The sequence below is a fragment of the Nomascus leucogenys genome, chromosome 19, assembly GCF_006542625.1.
Source record: "Nomascus leucogenys isolate Asia chromosome 19, Asia_NLE_v1, whole genome shotgun sequence".
In the NCBI taxonomy this organism is placed as follows: Eukaryota; Metazoa; Chordata; class Mammalia; order Primates; family Hylobatidae; genus Nomascus; species Nomascus leucogenys.
The window spans coordinates 60,660,382-60,677,526 of NC_044399.1; the positions used below are offsets into that span (position 1 = coordinate 60,660,382).

The 17,145-nt window shown below is 48.6% G+C and overlaps 1 protein-coding gene across 5 annotated transcripts in view; it reads right to left on the bottom strand.

Moving 5' to 3' along the window:
* Positions 1-17,145, bottom strand: part of AXIN2 (axin 2) — a 107,406-nt gene that overhangs the window by 11,761 nt on the left and 78,500 nt on the right. For all 5 annotated transcript variants that reach the window (XM_030800681.1, XM_030800680.1, XM_030800682.1 and 2 more), the window contains 2 exons: positions 9,110-9,250; positions 1,057-1,159 (listed from right to left, as the gene is read on the bottom strand). In XM_030800681.1, coding sequence (XP_030656541.1) covers positions 1,057-1,159; positions 9,110-9,250 — 244 coding nt within the window. The remainder of the gene's footprint in view (positions 1-1,056; positions 1,160-9,109; positions 9,251-17,145) is intronic.

Genomic DNA, 17,145 nt, shown 5'->3' on the forward strand with positions numbered 1-17,145 from the left:
CTAATGGAAATACAGTGAGCTCACCAAGCTGTAGAGAAGCATGGATCATCTAGCATTTCTTGTTTCTGGGAAATAAGTGCTTCAGTTTCTTTCTCATAGGGAATTTTTTTTTGAATTCAGAAAATGCAAAGGTTCAAAAATAGGTCATCAAACCTCTGATATAGTTGGGATGTTTGTCCCCTCCAAATCTCATGTTGAAATATGATCCCCAATGGTGGAAGTGCGCCTAGTGGGAGGTGTCTGGTGCCCTCTCTGCAGTAATGAGCAAGTTTTCCCTGTATTTCATATGAGATCTGGTTGTTTGAAAGAACATGGCACTGCCCACCACTCCCCCAACCTCAGCTTGCTGCTTCTCTCCCTATATTACAAAGTGGCTCCCCTTCCCCTTGCATCATGATTGAAAGCTCCCTGAAACCTTCACCAGAAGCAGATGTTGGCGCCATGGTTCTTGTACAGCCTGCACATCCATGAACCAAATAAACCTCTTTTCTTTTTTTTTTTTCTTTTGAGACAGAGTCTCGCTCTGTTGCCCAGGCTGGAGTGCACTGGCGTTAGCTCACTACAACCTCCACCTCCCAGGTTCAAGTGATTCCCCTGCCACAGGCTCCCAAGTAGCTGGGACTATAGGCACGCGTCACCACGCCAGGCTAATTTTTGTATTTTTAGTAGTGGTGGGGTTTCACCATGTTGGCCAGGCTGGTCTTGAACTTCCGACCTCAGGTGATCTGCCCACCTCAGACTCCCAAAGTGCTGACGTTACAGGCATGAGCCACTGCGCCCAGCCATAAACCTCTTTTCTTTATAAATTACTCAACCTCCTTTATAGCAAAACTGACTGATACCTCATCATCACATCACTGTGCTCACCATCACAACCCAAAAAACCACGTGATGTCTATTGTCCAGTTCTTCTTTTCTCTCCCTTTGCCCTAGGGGACCTTAGGTACTGCTCTTTTCTACCTTCCCTATACCTCTCCCCATTCCACCACCCATTTCTTTTCTTTAGGACTCAACACAGCAGAAAACAGCTGCCTCCTCACTCCAGACTGTACTCACCGGGAAATGAGGTAGAGACACTTGGCCATTGGCCTTCACACTGCGATGCATTTCTCTCTGGAGCTGTTTCTTACTGCCCACACGATAAGGAGGAATTCCATCTCTAAGGGAAAAGAAAAGACAGAATCCACAGGCTTACGAGGATGTTTTCAGCACATGAGCTACTCTCATATTCCATCTTGAGATCCCGCCGACAGGGCCACATGCTTCCATAGGAGTGTCACATGTCTCCAGATACCATCGGTGTTCCCACAGGGAAGGACCCACCCAAGATCAAATTTAAATCCTGCCCATCAATCATCTATGGAAACTTGGCTCCCTCGGATGCAGAAGCATCGACTTGGAAAGAGCCTGGAAAGTTCATCTCTTGGGCTGTTATCTTAGAACTGGGTTACACTCCAGCCAGCCCAGGCAGAGCAAAGGCTCCCCTATTTTACAGGTGCCCCAAGTAGGAGATTCTCAGGCCCCATTGGTTCTCCCACTTGTTCCCACTGCTTCAAACCAGGAACCAGTGCCTTACGGATAGGGCCAGGGCAGAAAGTTGTAGGGATAAGGACCAAACCTACAGAGGGCTAAATCAGGCATTAGTGAAGCATGCATAACTCTTCAAGTCAACCTCCCAGTCATTTCCAAATGTATTTCTTTTTATAAACCAGTACAGGGTGATTAATAAAAAGAATATATAACATTTTGGCCCATTCTCTCAGCTCCAAACCCTACCACCCCCAACCAAGGAATTTTCAAAGACACATGACCAATGTGGGCATGAAGAGAAAAGCCCCTACTATGTGGTGGTCTGTGCAATCCATTTAAAGATTAGCACCTACTATGTGCCAGATCTTCTCCTAGGCACTAGGCAAGAGAGCAGTAGACAAAGTGGATACATAATTCAAACAACTGCCCTGAAGTTTATATTCTAATGGGGAGGCACAGGCAATGAACAAAATAAAAAATAGTACGTTAGTGATATGTACTATGAATAAATAGAAGGAAAAAGAGAATCACTGGTGAGTGGGTAAGCTGCAAATTTAAATTGGATGTGGGTGTCAGTTAAGTCCTCATTGAGAAAGGGACCTTTGGGCAAAGACCTGAAGAAGTATGGGCCCCTATCCGTTACATTTTTAAAAACATTAACAAGTGGAAGAATTTTTAAAAAGCCTCCAGTCCAGCTAGTGTTCACTATACCCATGACCTGGAGTTGCCATGATTTTTTCCACAAAGAATTTCCTTCTTAAAAGCAGAATGGTCAAGGTGTGACTATTTTCCCATTGATGTCCCTTCAGGAGGCCACTTATTTACAAAAGCCTCAGGGTGCAAACATTTTCATAATGAATCATACTTGGAGGCTGTAAATATTGAAATTGGGTGTTTGGCTACCTCCCTTTCCCCAATGTCTGGTTCATCATAGGGTGGAAGAAAAATAGGATAATTAGCAATGTCTAAAAATACCCAGGGGGCAGCCAGGAGTAACTGGTCAACCTCTAGCTCCTTATCTGAAATGCCCTAGAATTCTAAATAGCTGCATTTTCAGGAAGTCTGCTGACCTAGGTCAGAAAACAGGGCCACACAAGGGACAATGAAGATTCCAATAGATCAACAAACCAATGTATGTTAACCAAACCCTGGCTAAGGAGTGCATAAAGGATAATTGCACTGAGGGGAGTAGGGAAGGGAGAGAAGAGAGATCAGTATCCAGAACAACAGCTTACCCCCAAGTGTGAGTACTGCCCCAAAGAAAGGTGAGTATGGAGCAGTGACAGGGCATTGTGGGAAGGATTCGCAGCAGCTGGCTGACCAGTGCTGGAGAAACGTTTCCTACTCATGACTGAGAAACAGTCAGCCTCCTACTCATGAGGCTCGGCACTTGACCAAGCCCATCTAAAGATTATTTATCAAAACTCTGTGTCTTCACCTTGGGTAGTTGAAAACGGGACTTACAAGCATGCCTGGCTTGACCAGAAACCAAATCGCACCCAAGGCAACTGATGCCAACCTGAGAATGCCAGCTCCTCCATACTGAGTCCCTACTGTACGTCAGACATTGGACTTATAATCAGACTTCATTCTCTTAAGAACCTTAATGAGCCACATTTTACAGATGACCAGAAATGCTCAATAGCTCACCTAGTGTTACAGTCAGTAGCAGATTGAGAACTCATACCCAAGCCACTGTTGAACTCCAGAACAGGCATCTGTAACAACCTACACTTGGTCATTTCATTAAGATGCCCTTCCCAGCCCCAATCAGCAGTCAAGCTTCCTGATGGTCTGAATGTGGAAGTGCCATTTCCTAAACCCCACACAGTCACCTGACATTCATAAGGCATGAGGGGGAAATTTGTGGAATTTTCTGGAAAGTCCTCCCCAACCACCTAGTACTCACTAGCTATGGGGCTTGCCAGGTGGTTCCCAAGCCACGCTGAATATCCCCATCTCTCACCTAAGATATCTTGTATGGTAGGGGTGGTGGTATCCCACAGATTGGGCTCATGCTGGTCTAACCAAATTCTGTTGTCCTAGGGCTGTAAGACAACGTCTACCCTCTGTCTTTCTTCCAGGGACTTAAGACAGTGGATGACTCTGCTCCAGCCCTGTTCCTGACAGTCTTGGGGGCAGGAGTCAAGCACTCCATGGACCCACCATGACACAAGCGACATAAGGCTTCAAGAGTCCTAGAAGAGTCCCCCATCCACCCCCTCCAAGACTAACATTTCCACTAGTAGCTTTCACTCTCCTTTTCCTTCTCCCAGATGAAAGTCAATGGTAGAGCTTTTATGCCTCTTTTTCTTCTTTCATATAATAACGTTAAAAAAAAAAACAGGATAGGGGTAGGGATGGGGAGGAGAGTAGATAACTGCAATATTGAAGGCAAAAGGAACAAATGATTTCATAAGCACCTCATACCCCGCCCCCCGTCCCCCACCACCACCACCACACACACTCCATTACCCAGGGCAAGTGAAGGACTCAACTGCTGGAAAGGCAACTTGTAACCAGAGCAGAAAAGGAAGATGTCAGCCCGTAGAGGCTCAGAAAGGCTTAACAGGCGCCTTCAAGGAAATGTGGCTTTAATTCCCTCCAGCCAAGAATCTTCTTCCAAAACAGCCCCTCATTCCAAAAGGGGGCCTCTCTTTTATTCAAGCTCTAAAAGTCTATGATCAGTTTCCTGGCTGCTCAAGCCTGTGGGCTGGAGAGCACCAGAGTTTTGGTCCCTATACGGTCTCCTTTAATTATAAACATTTTAGTTAACGAGCCTGCTGCCGGGCCCAGCTGTTTCTGGGGAGCATGGTTTTGAAGTATGGACTCCACTTAGCTGCCATTTGAGCCAAGCCAATTAGCTTAGCCTTTTGACTCCACCGTGCCCGACCTAACCTGAATGTCATTTTCTGGCGACTTTGAAATAGCAGACGCATGCACACATGCGTCCACTCGCATCTTCATTTGGCAACCACTCTGAAGGCAGCCTCTGATCACAGCCAACATCAAAAGCCTGGTTTGTAGGAAAAGGTTAATATTTGAAGTTCACTCAGATGAATTTCCTGGTGTCCAAAGTAAACCCCCATAAATAAGATATAAAGAAATACAAATAAGTAACTCGCGACATTCCCTGTGTGGAACATCAAAAAATCATCTTGTGCTGATTTGGGGACACTCAGAGCTGAAGCAACATACAAACGTAGCTGATCTCGATTAGAAGTGCAACTCCTAGCAGAAAGAAGAGACAAAGGCGTCCACGCCACTGACTTAGCTTTCATGCTTCCTGGCAACATCTAACCATGGCTACACTTGGGCGGCAAAGAGTCTGCTGCTTCTGACGTTTTCAGCCTCTTCACTCCATCCTCCTAAGCCTGATGCCCTGGAATGGCCCCACAGCCTTCTGCCTCCAGTGCTGCAAGGATTTTGGTGGGAGTCTGGCAGTTAACGTTAAATTTTTTTGGCAGGTTGCGGTGGCTCACACCTGTAATCCCACCACTTAGGGAGGCCGAGGCGGGTGGGTCATGAGGTCAAGAGATCGAGACCATCCTGGCCAACATGGTGAAGCCCTGTCTCTACTAAAAATAGAAAAATTAGCTGGGCGTGGTGGCGCACGCCTGTAGTCCCAGCTACTTAGAAGGCTGAGGCAGGAGAATCGCTTGAACCCAGGAGATGGAGGTTCCAGTGAGCCAAGATCGTGCCACTGCACTCCAGCCTGGCGACAGAGCGAGACTCCGTCTCGAAAAAAAATTAAGCCATTTCTTCCGAGAATGCAGGTTTCAGAGTAACAGGCTCATAAAACAGCCTTCTCAGAGGCCCAAATCCCCAGCCATCTTTAACAGGGCTTTTTACTTAGCAGGAAAACAGAAGTCAGCAGTAGGCTTTGGGAGAAGGCAATGATTTCTTTAAAGCCCCTGCCTGCTCTGCACACGCAGGCCGTGGCGTGTGGCTCCCTGGAATAACCAAGTGCAGGCCAGCGCTGCCCCAACTTCTACCCAGGCCGCTTGCAAAGGCCCCCGGGACTTAATTGGTTCTGTCGCAAATGAGATGATTGCTTTCCTGGGTTTGTGTCTAATGAACTCCAACCTTCTGGAGTCTATTGAAGGCTGCCTGTGACCCCCTCTCTCTCCCTCTCCAGCCCCCCCCCAGCCCTGTTCCCTCCCCAGCTCCCAGCAGGGCAGCCAGCCCCCCTCCCCAGCCCCTTCACAGCCCGCACTGGCCATTGTGACGGGAGAAACAGCCAGGGCTCTTTTCATGCTTTATGGGGCGCTCCTATTCACTTGTTCAAGGAAATTTCAAAGGGGCCTGCTACCCTCTTATCCCCTCTAAGCTTCCCGGGATGAACAATGGGCTGAAAGCGATTCAGTTCAGCTTTTCATCCCCCACACACTTTATTTCTCGCCTGGTGCTCTCATCTGCACGAGGCCTACAATTGGCAGAGCTCTGAAGAGGGGGTCTGATCCCAACCCTGGGAATCCCGGGTGACCGCCCAGCACTGGGCAGGATCACACACACCCAGGGCCAGTCGGCCAGAGAACACGTTGCATCGCCAAGTCTGCTTGCAGCAGAGTGAGGAGGGCCCCAGAGACCCCCATGCCTGGCACCCAATGGCAGCTTGAGTCAGTGCCAACAAGTCTGGAGACCCTACTGATGTTTTCTAGTGAGCCCCACTAGAGGCAGTGTGAGACAACGCCCAAGAGACAGTGACCCCAAATGGATGCCAAATGCACTCCTAATTAGTATAAATGCCCAGGTGGGCACAACTGTGACAGTTAATCTGATAACCTGCGCACTTGGTTCGGAGAGGGCACAGAGCCATTCAACACCACCAGGACGAACAGCCGACACCATGAGCCCACGGGTCTCCAGGCCTTGCAGCACTTCCTCCTGGCTTCCTGGTTTACTCACTATCCATCCAAGGCAGCTTTGCCACAAAATAGGCTTATTAATACTCACAGGTTCTGCCACCAGGGACCCAAAGGTATCTGCTGTGCCCCAAAGAGAAAGCCGCTACATGAGAGATTTGCCCTCTTCTGTCTCTGTATCCAAGTGGACCTCACTGAACTACACACTAACCCTTGCCACCTAGAATAGGGACTGGCAAAGGTAACCTGATCCCTGAAAAGTGGCTCCCCCATGCTTGGAATCCAAAATGCTTCAGCTAAAGGGGGAAGGGTGAAAGTTTTAAAGTCACCTCAAAATAAAAGAAAGTTTTTCTTCTGGGAAGGGGATAAAAGAAGAGGAAGTAAATGGGGAGGCTGCAGGGGAGAACTTAGAACCTGCTCCCTTCTACCCCTCCCGGAACCAGTCTTTCTAAAAAGCAGTCTTGATTACTAAGAAATATAAATAAAAGAAACCCAAAGTGGCTCAAAGGTCTCATGACCAACTGGTCCTATTCACAGATCTCACGTTGAGAACGCTCGTGCCTGGGGGAAGGGCAAAGCAGGGGCAAAGTGCAGGGCCTGTGTCTGGCCTGGACCTGAAGTCTGTCTCAGAGGTGCATGGCTGTGGAAGCACCAGGCCTTATTTCCTCATCTGTAAAGTCCCAAGTATCTGCCTGCCTACCTTTCTGATTGGGTCTTGGGAGGATCAAACAGAAATAAGTGTGGGACTACACCCAAGTTATCTCATCATGAACCCAGAATAACACCTCAATGATGGGGACTGACATGCAGCCAAGGACCAGGAAACAAGCCAAAAATAGTCTCTAAGAAAACTAAACAGAAGTCTTACCGTCTTACGTAAACTGCATTTGACTTAGGAGATTCACTCAATGCCTTCAATCAATTTCAACTTACTCTTATTTTACACATAATGCTAAGAGTCCCACACAATCCACACAGTAATATATGCTACAGGAGGAATGCACGCTAGAAGCAAGCACACAGACAGCAGGGAGAATGAAAAGAGAAAAGAGAAACTTTTCCAAGGGGAAAGGGTCAGATAACCCTATGCACCCTCATTGCCTATGAAAGAAATACCACAACAAAGTACACAAACAGATCTTGATATTATTTGGATAACTGAGAGGTAAATTATGCCCTAATACTATTCAATAATGACAGAGCAAAATCTAAGAAATATGTCCACCAAAGAATTATCAAAGCATAATTTTTTCAAGTATGGATACCGAAAGTTCAGTCAATATGGAAAACTCGCTTCTGTGAAACTTCTCATATCTCCATATTGGATGAAAGATGTGTACTTTCCTGTTTCCATATTGGATGAAAGATGTGTACTAATGCCAAAATGCTATTTTTATTAAAATTCAAACTTTCACCTTGAGGATCTCTCTCCCTTTACTAACAAGGGAATTTGAGGTAACACAATAAAAGCCACCAGCAAAATAAATAGTAGGTTCCCAAACTCACCTCATCAACTTTCCCTCCAATTGGTCCCATGCCACAGGCCAGGCAACAGGACATTGGCCAATAAAAACCAGATAGTTTCAAACAAACTGGAAGAATAGATGGTCCAGTTTTAGGAAGCTAAAAGGAACAAACTCTAAATAAGTGTGCCAGAACTTACACGGTTCAATGGGTTTGCCTTTCAAAATTGTTCCCTTAGCAGGTGAAATTCTGACTCCAAAACATTGAAAAGCTTTCAAAGACCATTTCTGGAACAACGAATCTCAACCGGGTATTGGGTGAGAAGCCTTTGGGGAATTTCACCCATCCCCCCATCCCCAGGCTCCACTCTGGGTCTCCTGAACCAAAACCTCAAAGGACGGCCGGAGACGGGGATACCCAGGCCACAGCTACACATCCCTCCTCATGAGACTCACTGAGGATCACTGCTGTCCATCCACAGAGATTGCCATGACTTGACATCAGATGACCTAAAATTCAAAATGTTACCTTGACTAAGGGCCTTCTGACCTCAGACCACGCCAATGTCTTGGGTTACTTTCAAAAATCAAAGGCTGTCTGCCAAAGATCCAGATCAGACACTACTTTGGAGACAGCCCCTACTTAGGGTCCTCGGTATCTAACACAGAGTATCTAACACTCCACCCACACTTACTGAATAAACAATGTCCATTTAAAAACAAAACAATGCGGAACATTACACGCTGTGGCTCTTTAGAGATTTCTGGCTTTCTCACCCCCACTTGCAATGCCTTTTCCTCCAAAAACAATGAATACCTAAACACAGACCCTTCTAATGCCACCTTGTCTCCCAGCTGTTGGTTCTACAGACAGGATACCTGGGTTTCTGGACCAGCCAAGCAACTGTTCCTACAGGGACAACCAGATGATGATAACCAGAAGAAGGTTTTTTAAACTCAAGGAATCTATAAATATTCACTCATCCTAATCTTCTACTGTCCTTTAGTTTTTCTTCTGTTACAATATCCTCCCAACTTTCAAAGCTCTAAGCTTTACCCTACCCAGATGACCATGTCATCCTCCTTAACCAGCACCATAGCCTTGTCACACTCCCCTCCCACCCAACCGATGTCCATACATGCACAGGTGAGGTCTGCAAAGCCAGCTGAGGATGACAGACGATTCTGGCTAAGTGCCCAGGTGGTATCCACTCCCAAGCAAGCCTACAGAAGGGCGGCCAGGATACTCACACACTGCTGTCCGTCATGGACATGGAATCATCCGTCAGCGCATCGCTGGATATCTCACTGTCGTTGGCGCTGGTGGCTGGCGCAAAGACATAGCCAGAACCTACATGATAAGGATTAACAGGATCGCTCCTCTTGAAGGACCTATGGGCAAAGCACAAAAGTGGTTCAGTCACTGACCCTCACCAGAAACCCAGGTCATCAGGTGACCCCAGGACAACCCAGCGCACCATCCCACGATGTGCTCAACGCCAACCTGCTGCCCAGGTCCAGTTGCTCACCTGGGCAGAAAGCAGGGGCCACAAAAGCGAGGCCTCCTGAGCCACCGGCTCACCCTGGGGAAAGCAAGCTGGTTCCTCTGCCCCCAGTGGTGGGTCTGCCAGGGCAGAGGGTATTCCAGAGGCAGCCCAGGGGATCCCGTGAAGCTCTAAATGCACTTAGAGGAAGGAACTGGACTCTGCTTTAGGAGAGGAGGCCATGGAATAGAAGAGGGGAACGAGTCAGTGAAGATGAAATATCTTTCTCCGCTCCACCTCCCTATCCAATCCTGCACCAAAGAATACAATTTCAGGGCCCCAAGACATCTTAAGTATCCAAACTCCTTGTCTGGGGTCTGTTAGCCCAGTCCAGAGATGCCAACAGCTAGAGGCGTGTGGCCTTCTCACTTTGACCCTGGGCCCACAGTGAGCTGGACAGATGGGACAGAAAAGTTCAAGACAACGTTCAGGACTCCAATCCCACCTGTGAGCTCTGCCATGAGCCGTTGCCATGCCCCTTCCCCCACCCCCAGCTTCCTCTCCCCAGGGCTGGCTAGTGCAGCAGGATTGAAATGAGCAACACAGCTGTTTCAAAGGAAAGCCCAGGCCCCTCCTCCGGTGTCTCCAGCCCTTTTGTTTCAATGGCCTCTGGCTCCTCATTTCACCCTCTTGATCTCCTTCCAGAACTACCAGTGTGCACATCTCCTGCTGGGCCGCATTCCTCTTGTGTCACCAGTGAGGGGCTTAAGTAGGGGGAAGGGGCGGATAGGTCGGCAGGCTGCAGGAAGGGACCACGCTAAGGCCTGTTTACAAAGACTGGCATCCTCCACTGGTCCCACCAAGTCTATGCCAGCAGCAAAGAAATCAAGTGAGGGAGAAAAGAAAGGCTCAGAAAAGAGAATATATTCTATTAGTCCACAGCAGCTGGTCTGTAAAGATGGCCGTGGGGTTGGCAAATGAAAAGGACCCAGAAAGGTGACAGTCAGCTGCCTGCACATGTTCACCAAGCTCCTACTCATTTGCTGCGTGCTGAACTCTGGTCTCCCGGCACCCATGGCCTGGTGGGGGCATGTCACCATACTGTAGGGGTGTCATGAGGGAGGTACACTCAGTGTTATCACAGGCCCACGAGGAGGGGAGAAGGAGCACTGGACTGTGCCCATTCTACAGATGAGTCCAGAATTCCGGCAGCCTGCCCAGATCACACAGCGGAACTGGTGGGCATGGATTGAGTCACGTGCCTCTCCATCAGCCTGCCTCCCAATACAAAGACTAGACTCAACATGTTTCCAAGTTCTCACAGAATAAAAAGGGAAGGATGAGTTAGTATAGTAACCCAAATGACGGACAGAACATTTCTAGGAGGGACGGTTGGGGACGGCTCCCTGGGACAGATGGGACTGATGGGACTAATGGGGACTCCCTGGGACAGATGGGACTCATGGATGAGCAGGAATTTGAGGAGATGACACCCAGGACTGGGTAAAGGGAAAGGCAGTGAAAAGCTCTCCCTAGACTAGGGAGAGAGAGGGGTCTAATTAGCCAGGCTAAGAAGGCCTGGCAAAGGACATAGGTCTTCAGTGCAAGGTCAGAGTCCTGTCTTACCTGGATGGGGAGGGCCAGGAGGCCAGGGGACAGCAGGGGTGCCAGGGGACCGGCAGGGAGAAAGCATTCCCATCAGCACATAGGACCCGAGGTCTGTCACCAGGCTGGACGGAAAGGAGGGGTAGGTACAGGCAGGGAGCCCTGGGGGAAGCCACCGCCACAATTTGGTGTGAGGGTCTGTCTCAACAGGGGATGGTGGGATGGAAAAGAAGGTGGGAGAGGCAGTCTCTGCCTTTAAGGAGTTTGCGCTTGTTGGAGTCACCAAACAGACACAAAAAGTTACAGGGCCATAAACTTTTTAAGCCAGAAGGGACCCCTGTAATCATCACAACCACCGAAGGAGGTAACTTAGCACCATGTGGGCCAAAGGCCTTGTCAGACTTGGCCAGGGGAGCTGGACCACAGCTGTGCCCTTGATCCTGTCAGACTGCATCAAGTCAGATCTTAGAGATATGCTGTAGGCATAGAACTGACCAGAAGGTGCAGACCAGGAGCGCTGCACATGAACCCCTCAACACTTTTGACCAAGTGACTTGTGACTGTCACTTGGACACTCTGACCCTGTTCTCATATCTGTACAGGGCAGAAAGTCTCACGGCCTCCTGGGATTTTTTGGTGAAGATTAAATGAGAATGGTAAGATCTTGCAGGCCTTCCTCCTGGTCCGTGTGTCCTCAATCCGGAATTCCCCAACACCAAGGGCAGAGAGGAGTGGTGAAAGTAAAAAGAACAGTTCATTCTTCTGGAGAAGAGAAGGTTGATTCAGTGAAAAAGGCCTCGTAGTTGAGAAGGGGGACTCTCTGTTCAGCAACCCCACTAAAGGAAGAACAAGGGGAAATGGGCTTCAAAAGTTAGAAAGAAAAAAATACTTCTAAATGGTCAGAGGAAATCCATAAAGTAGGTGGGGACAGGCTGTGAAATCACCCAAGTCTTTAAAACAGGCCAAAGTGCCCAGCCATCTGGGTGCGTAAGTGAGGCATGGATACTGCCTTGAAGCAGGATGCACAAGATGACTTCCTTGGGGCCTTTTCCTGTTGTTAGGAATCCAGTGATGAGGCCATTCTGTAAACTCTCAGTAGGGACCAGAAGTCAGAGGCTGGGCACTGCTGCCGGCTTGGCTGCAGTACTCGCTGCTGGGCTGAGTCACAACCCCTCCAGACGTGGGCACCCACCTGAAGAGCAGGCAGTTGGATCATGGCCTCTGCACCAAGTTCTGGGGTCCTCCAAATGAACCAACAAAGGCACAGTAATTTGGGGGAAATCACAGGAAAATTCCAAGAAAAAACCAAGTGCCAACAAAAGCAGAGAGCTCCAGCCAGGCACGGTGGCCCACACCTGTAATCCCAGCACTTTGGGAGGCCGAGATGGGTGGATCACCTGAGGTCGGGAGTTCGAGACCAGCCTGACCAACATGGAGAAACCCCATCTCTACTAAAAATACAAAATTAACCAGGCGTGGTGGTACATGCTTGTAATCCCAGCTACTCGGGAGGCTGAGGCAGGAGAATCGCTTGAACCCGGGAGGCAGAGGTTGTGGTGAGCAGAGATCACACCGTTGCACGCTAGCCTGGGCAACAAGAGTGAAACTCCATCTCAAAAACAAACAAAAAAAAAACCAGAGAGCTCCTATTTTCTCAACTACCCTAATTTCCTTCATCATCTTTATCATGATTTATAATGACTGGGCACTGGTGTTTCCATGTTGAACACCTGTCCTGTGAAACCAGACTGTAAGCTCCATGAGGGACAGCCCTGTCCTCACACGAATCTCCAATGCTGAAAGTAGTGAGTGGCACGTGGCAGGGACTCAAAACCTTGTTGACTCTCCTTAAAGGACCTAAGACCATCAGATGGGTCGCTGGAAGTTTTTTAGTTTAACATGCATGGTGCAACACCAAAAAAGCCAAAACAGCCTTAAATAGCATTCAAACACTCTTTCTTCCATGCCTTCGGTCCTGCTATCTTGGTGGTATTAACACATCAACCATGTCTCCAGTGTAAGAGCTATACTTCAACCTCTGTGGGGAGAAAATGACTCAATAGAAAATTCCTTCCTCCCAGCAAAAAAGACACCTAACTCAAACCCTATGTGTGCTCACACAGCTTTGCACTCGTTGTTTAACACATGGATCCCAAAATAAACTTGTCTCCCTTCACTTCCAAAATAGAGGACTACTGTGTGACCAGTAATTAAAAATGGAATATACTGCTCTTAACTCAGTTGACTGCAATAAAGTACTTGGATTGTCCTACAATCATAACAAGACGGGGCAGAGAAAGGAGGCAGGGTTGTGGGGAGAGGCAGAGACTCAGTATTTCAGAACCCAGACCTTTGTCAAAAGTGCCACATAATTTTAAGAAAACGGAGTGGGGCTGTTTTCTTGTGATTACTTGAAAAAAAAAGGGGGGGGGAAGAAACTCAAACCATGCTACAGTAATTGTACCCAGATGCTTCATTTCTTCAGGACTGTTGTGCTTCCAGTTGCTGCAAGGATTTTAAATTCCTACACAGAGTAGAGGCCTATGCCGCAGCTTTTGCATCGGCCTCACATCCACAGACCTGGTTTGCAACCTCAGTAAGCAAAGGGTTTTCAGCCTGCAGGTGGCAGAGACCCCCGGAACCTTCAGGGAAAGGAGGTGCTGGCTGCTTTCTGTTTTCCCCTATCCTGTTCTTATCTCCCCTTAATGAGATGCTGTGGCCCTGCCCCTCCCCATATACCAGAGGGGAGCCTCCACACAGGGAGCACAGAACTGACCTGACAGAACTGACCATAAGGGGTCCTCCTCCTTCTCCTCCTCCTCCTCTTCCTCCTCCCTCCTCACGTTCCCTTCTCAAAACAATGCAACTTCAAAAGTATGTGCTTCTAAGTCTGTGCGTCCAGGGCTTTCCAAGAGCCCTCTGAAAATTTACTCACAAGGTCACTGCCCAAAAGGCGATACCCTCTTCAACAAGCATTTTCTAAGGCAAGATCAAGGGACACTCGGCAAGGGGCCAGGACTCCAACAGCACTGGGCAAAGGGGCCTTTTGAAAACAGGCAAACTTTTACAAGTGGATCTTAGCAAACTGCCCTCACCAGAGCTTCCATCCTCTAATTGTGGACTACTGCTTCCAGCATATCTTTCCTATGGCATCATTTTCTTTGATAATTGAAGCCAAGCTTGATTCCAATGGCTCCGCACAAAAACGGGCCTCATCAGCGAGTTCTTTCAGAGAACTGGAAGCAGCACTCAGAGCCAGCAGAGGGCCATCTGCTGGGCCCGACTTCTTTTAAGGGAGGCCAGAGCAGAGGGCCCAATGGGAGGCAGATGAGCCCCACCTTGGGCAGGACACACAAGGGCCCGTGCAGAAAGGCGAGGACACAGGGAGGGCTCTGTGCACCCAGCACCGTATTCTCCTCCCCAAAATAAATGCTGGACCCAGTGCCTAATCCCACAACCCCCCTTCGCACACACCTCGACACTGCGCGTGTGTGTGTCTGTGTGCCGACACTGTGCGTGTGTGTGTCTGTGTGCCGACACTGCGCGTGTGTGTGTCTGTGTGCCGACACTGCGCGTGTGTGTGTCTGTGTGCCACGGATTTTACACGTGCTCCTACCAACAAGTTGCTTTTGCTCTAGGTTATTTATAGCCAACGTCAAAAGCCCAGGCATCCCCCTCAACCACTCAGACCAGAGTCCTGCCCTCTGAGGATAATTCCTGCTCTTCCGCCCCAACTATTTATATTAAACCTGACACCAAATCAGTAAGGACACAAACAAGTCGTTAAAAACGAGGCTCCTTTGAGTGCCCGAGGTAAACACAGGGCTTGCAAGCCTGGTCAGTGCCCCAGGCATCCGGCTGCCAAGACCGCTCCTCAGCAGCTGATGAAGAAAGACCCTCCTCAGCAGGACTGACGTTTCTGTTTCATTCATTTTACTAACTTATTAAGCCCATCCCAGATGTCAGGTACTCTGCAGAATGAGTGAGTGTGCGGGGGAGGGAAGGGGGGAACTTAAACCTTAGATGGGATCTCTACATTCCAAGAACTAGCTGGAAAAACAGACTTCAGTTCAACAAGAAAGTTGAGGCATGGGGGACAGGGGGCCACTCTAAAACCTTACAATGGAAAATGGGCTAGACCAAGAGTCACCCTTCAAAAGTGACATCTCAACCTGGTTGCCCTATTTACATCATCATTACTAATTATACTAATTATAACACTTTGCGGCTGTTCAAAACGTTTCTCTCCACAAAAGGCTTTCATGTTTATTATTTTGGTCCTAATAACGATCCTATGACACAGACAGAAAGAATGGTGCCCACCCATTTTACAGATGGGCACATGCAGTTCAGAAAGGCTTCAACACCCAGGTAGTAAGTGGTGGACCGGGCTGGAATGCAAGCCTTTGAATAAGGAGTCAGCAGACCTTTCCATATACTGTGCACACACTCGAATATCTTACACGTTAAAATGATGTTAGATCATCTGGCTATGTCTTAAATTCTCTTTAAATATGCCCAGTTAAGACATATGAGCTTCAGAGAGTCCTTTAAGATGCTTCGTCTCAACCCAACAGTGGGAGAAGGCACACATGAATCTAGTATGGAAACTCTCAGGTCAATGACAAGCTGTCACCTCTTTATCAATGATGTCCACAGTTCACAGCCAAGAAGGCAGCCCTGGAAAACAGGAGCTTCTGTCCCTGCCTTCTGGATCACAAAAGCTTCATGAGTTGAATCCTGGTAATATCCCAGATGAGGCAAGCCCAGGCTGGGTCTCAAGTGCCCACCCACAAAGGGGAGGGTTCACAGCAGAGTCCTGCCTCGGGAGGGCATCCAAAACCACACACTGTGCTATTTACGAAGGTGACACTCCGGTCCCGACAGTGGGAGACACAGAAGCCCCAGTCAGGAGGCCCCTGGAGAAGCAGCCTTTACCATGGCCCTTAAGTAGTCTCAGCTCTGGCTGCCAGGCTAGAGGGCAAGGAGGCCAGCGCCAGAGGCTTACCCAAATGGTCTCACAATGGGGTGGGCAGGCGTAGCAGGTGCCCAGCGACTGACCTACTGCAGAGGCCAGACCCAAGATCTTCCTCCCAGACAACCTGACTCCATAAGCATAAAGACGCTGAAACACCTCCCTGGAACCTGTGCTTCCTTGCAAAAGTCAACCTGGTTCCACTTAGGTGTAGACCAGATGTCTGAGTAAAACTGGTTCCCAAGCCACAAGCGCGCCCCCTGGTGGTTGGAGAACAAGCCCTTCCCCACCTCGCCAACAATCAACTCTCTCGGCCGCCCCCTAAAATCATGGCCCGCTAGGCTAAGACCTGGCCACCCGGGGAGGCTCAAGATCAACCATCTGGTGCCCACCTCTCTTCCTGCTGCTGGGCACTGGAGACCACACCCTACAGAGAAAGGGAAATCCAGAGGCAGCTATCAGATCGCATCCTGGGCCCCTAACACACAGAGAGATCCACACAGAGGGCAAGATAAACCATTCTGAGAGCAGTCAAGCGCAGCCCCATCCCCTGCCTGTCATAAACCACACCCCAGAATTAAGAGGCTCATTTGTTGTTTCGGATATTTGGAAGTCGAGAGGAGGGGGGAAAACAGAAAAACTCATTCTAACAAGAGGTCTGAAGTTGCCTCCAAAGGTCAAGAATCTTAAGACTTGGCCATTCTGCAAAGAACTATTTGTCTTTGAAGCCTCAAAGAGAAAGTACTCCAGGGCCCCAGTACTCCCGGGCCAAAATCTCTTCTCCATCAGCACTAACAAAATAATCAACTGAAGTCTGACCCTCGGACTCATGAGCATTTAAAACCTGGATTAATATGCCAGCAGGCTCTAAAGTTAAGGGTCCTTCATTCGGGAAAGTCACAGGACCTTCCCTAGTTAGAGGCCTTTCTTGCTGGGTAAATATCTAATTCTACAAAGGGAACCACAAGCTCAGTTAAGTCAATTGCTGGCTCTTATCTTAACAGAAAAGTTCAAAAAAAAAAAAAAATCCCACTTACCCCTCAATGGGTGCACATATTATTTCCTGTGCCTCCACCACAACCCAGCTGCCTCCCTAGCCACATTAATTCCACCCTCTACTGATTAGTGGTGAAGTGACCCCTTCCAAAACCGGCGCTTAGTGGATCTGATGACTCAGAGGCATCAAAAGCTGCTGTCCTCTCTCTCTCTCAACCTCTTCTGAG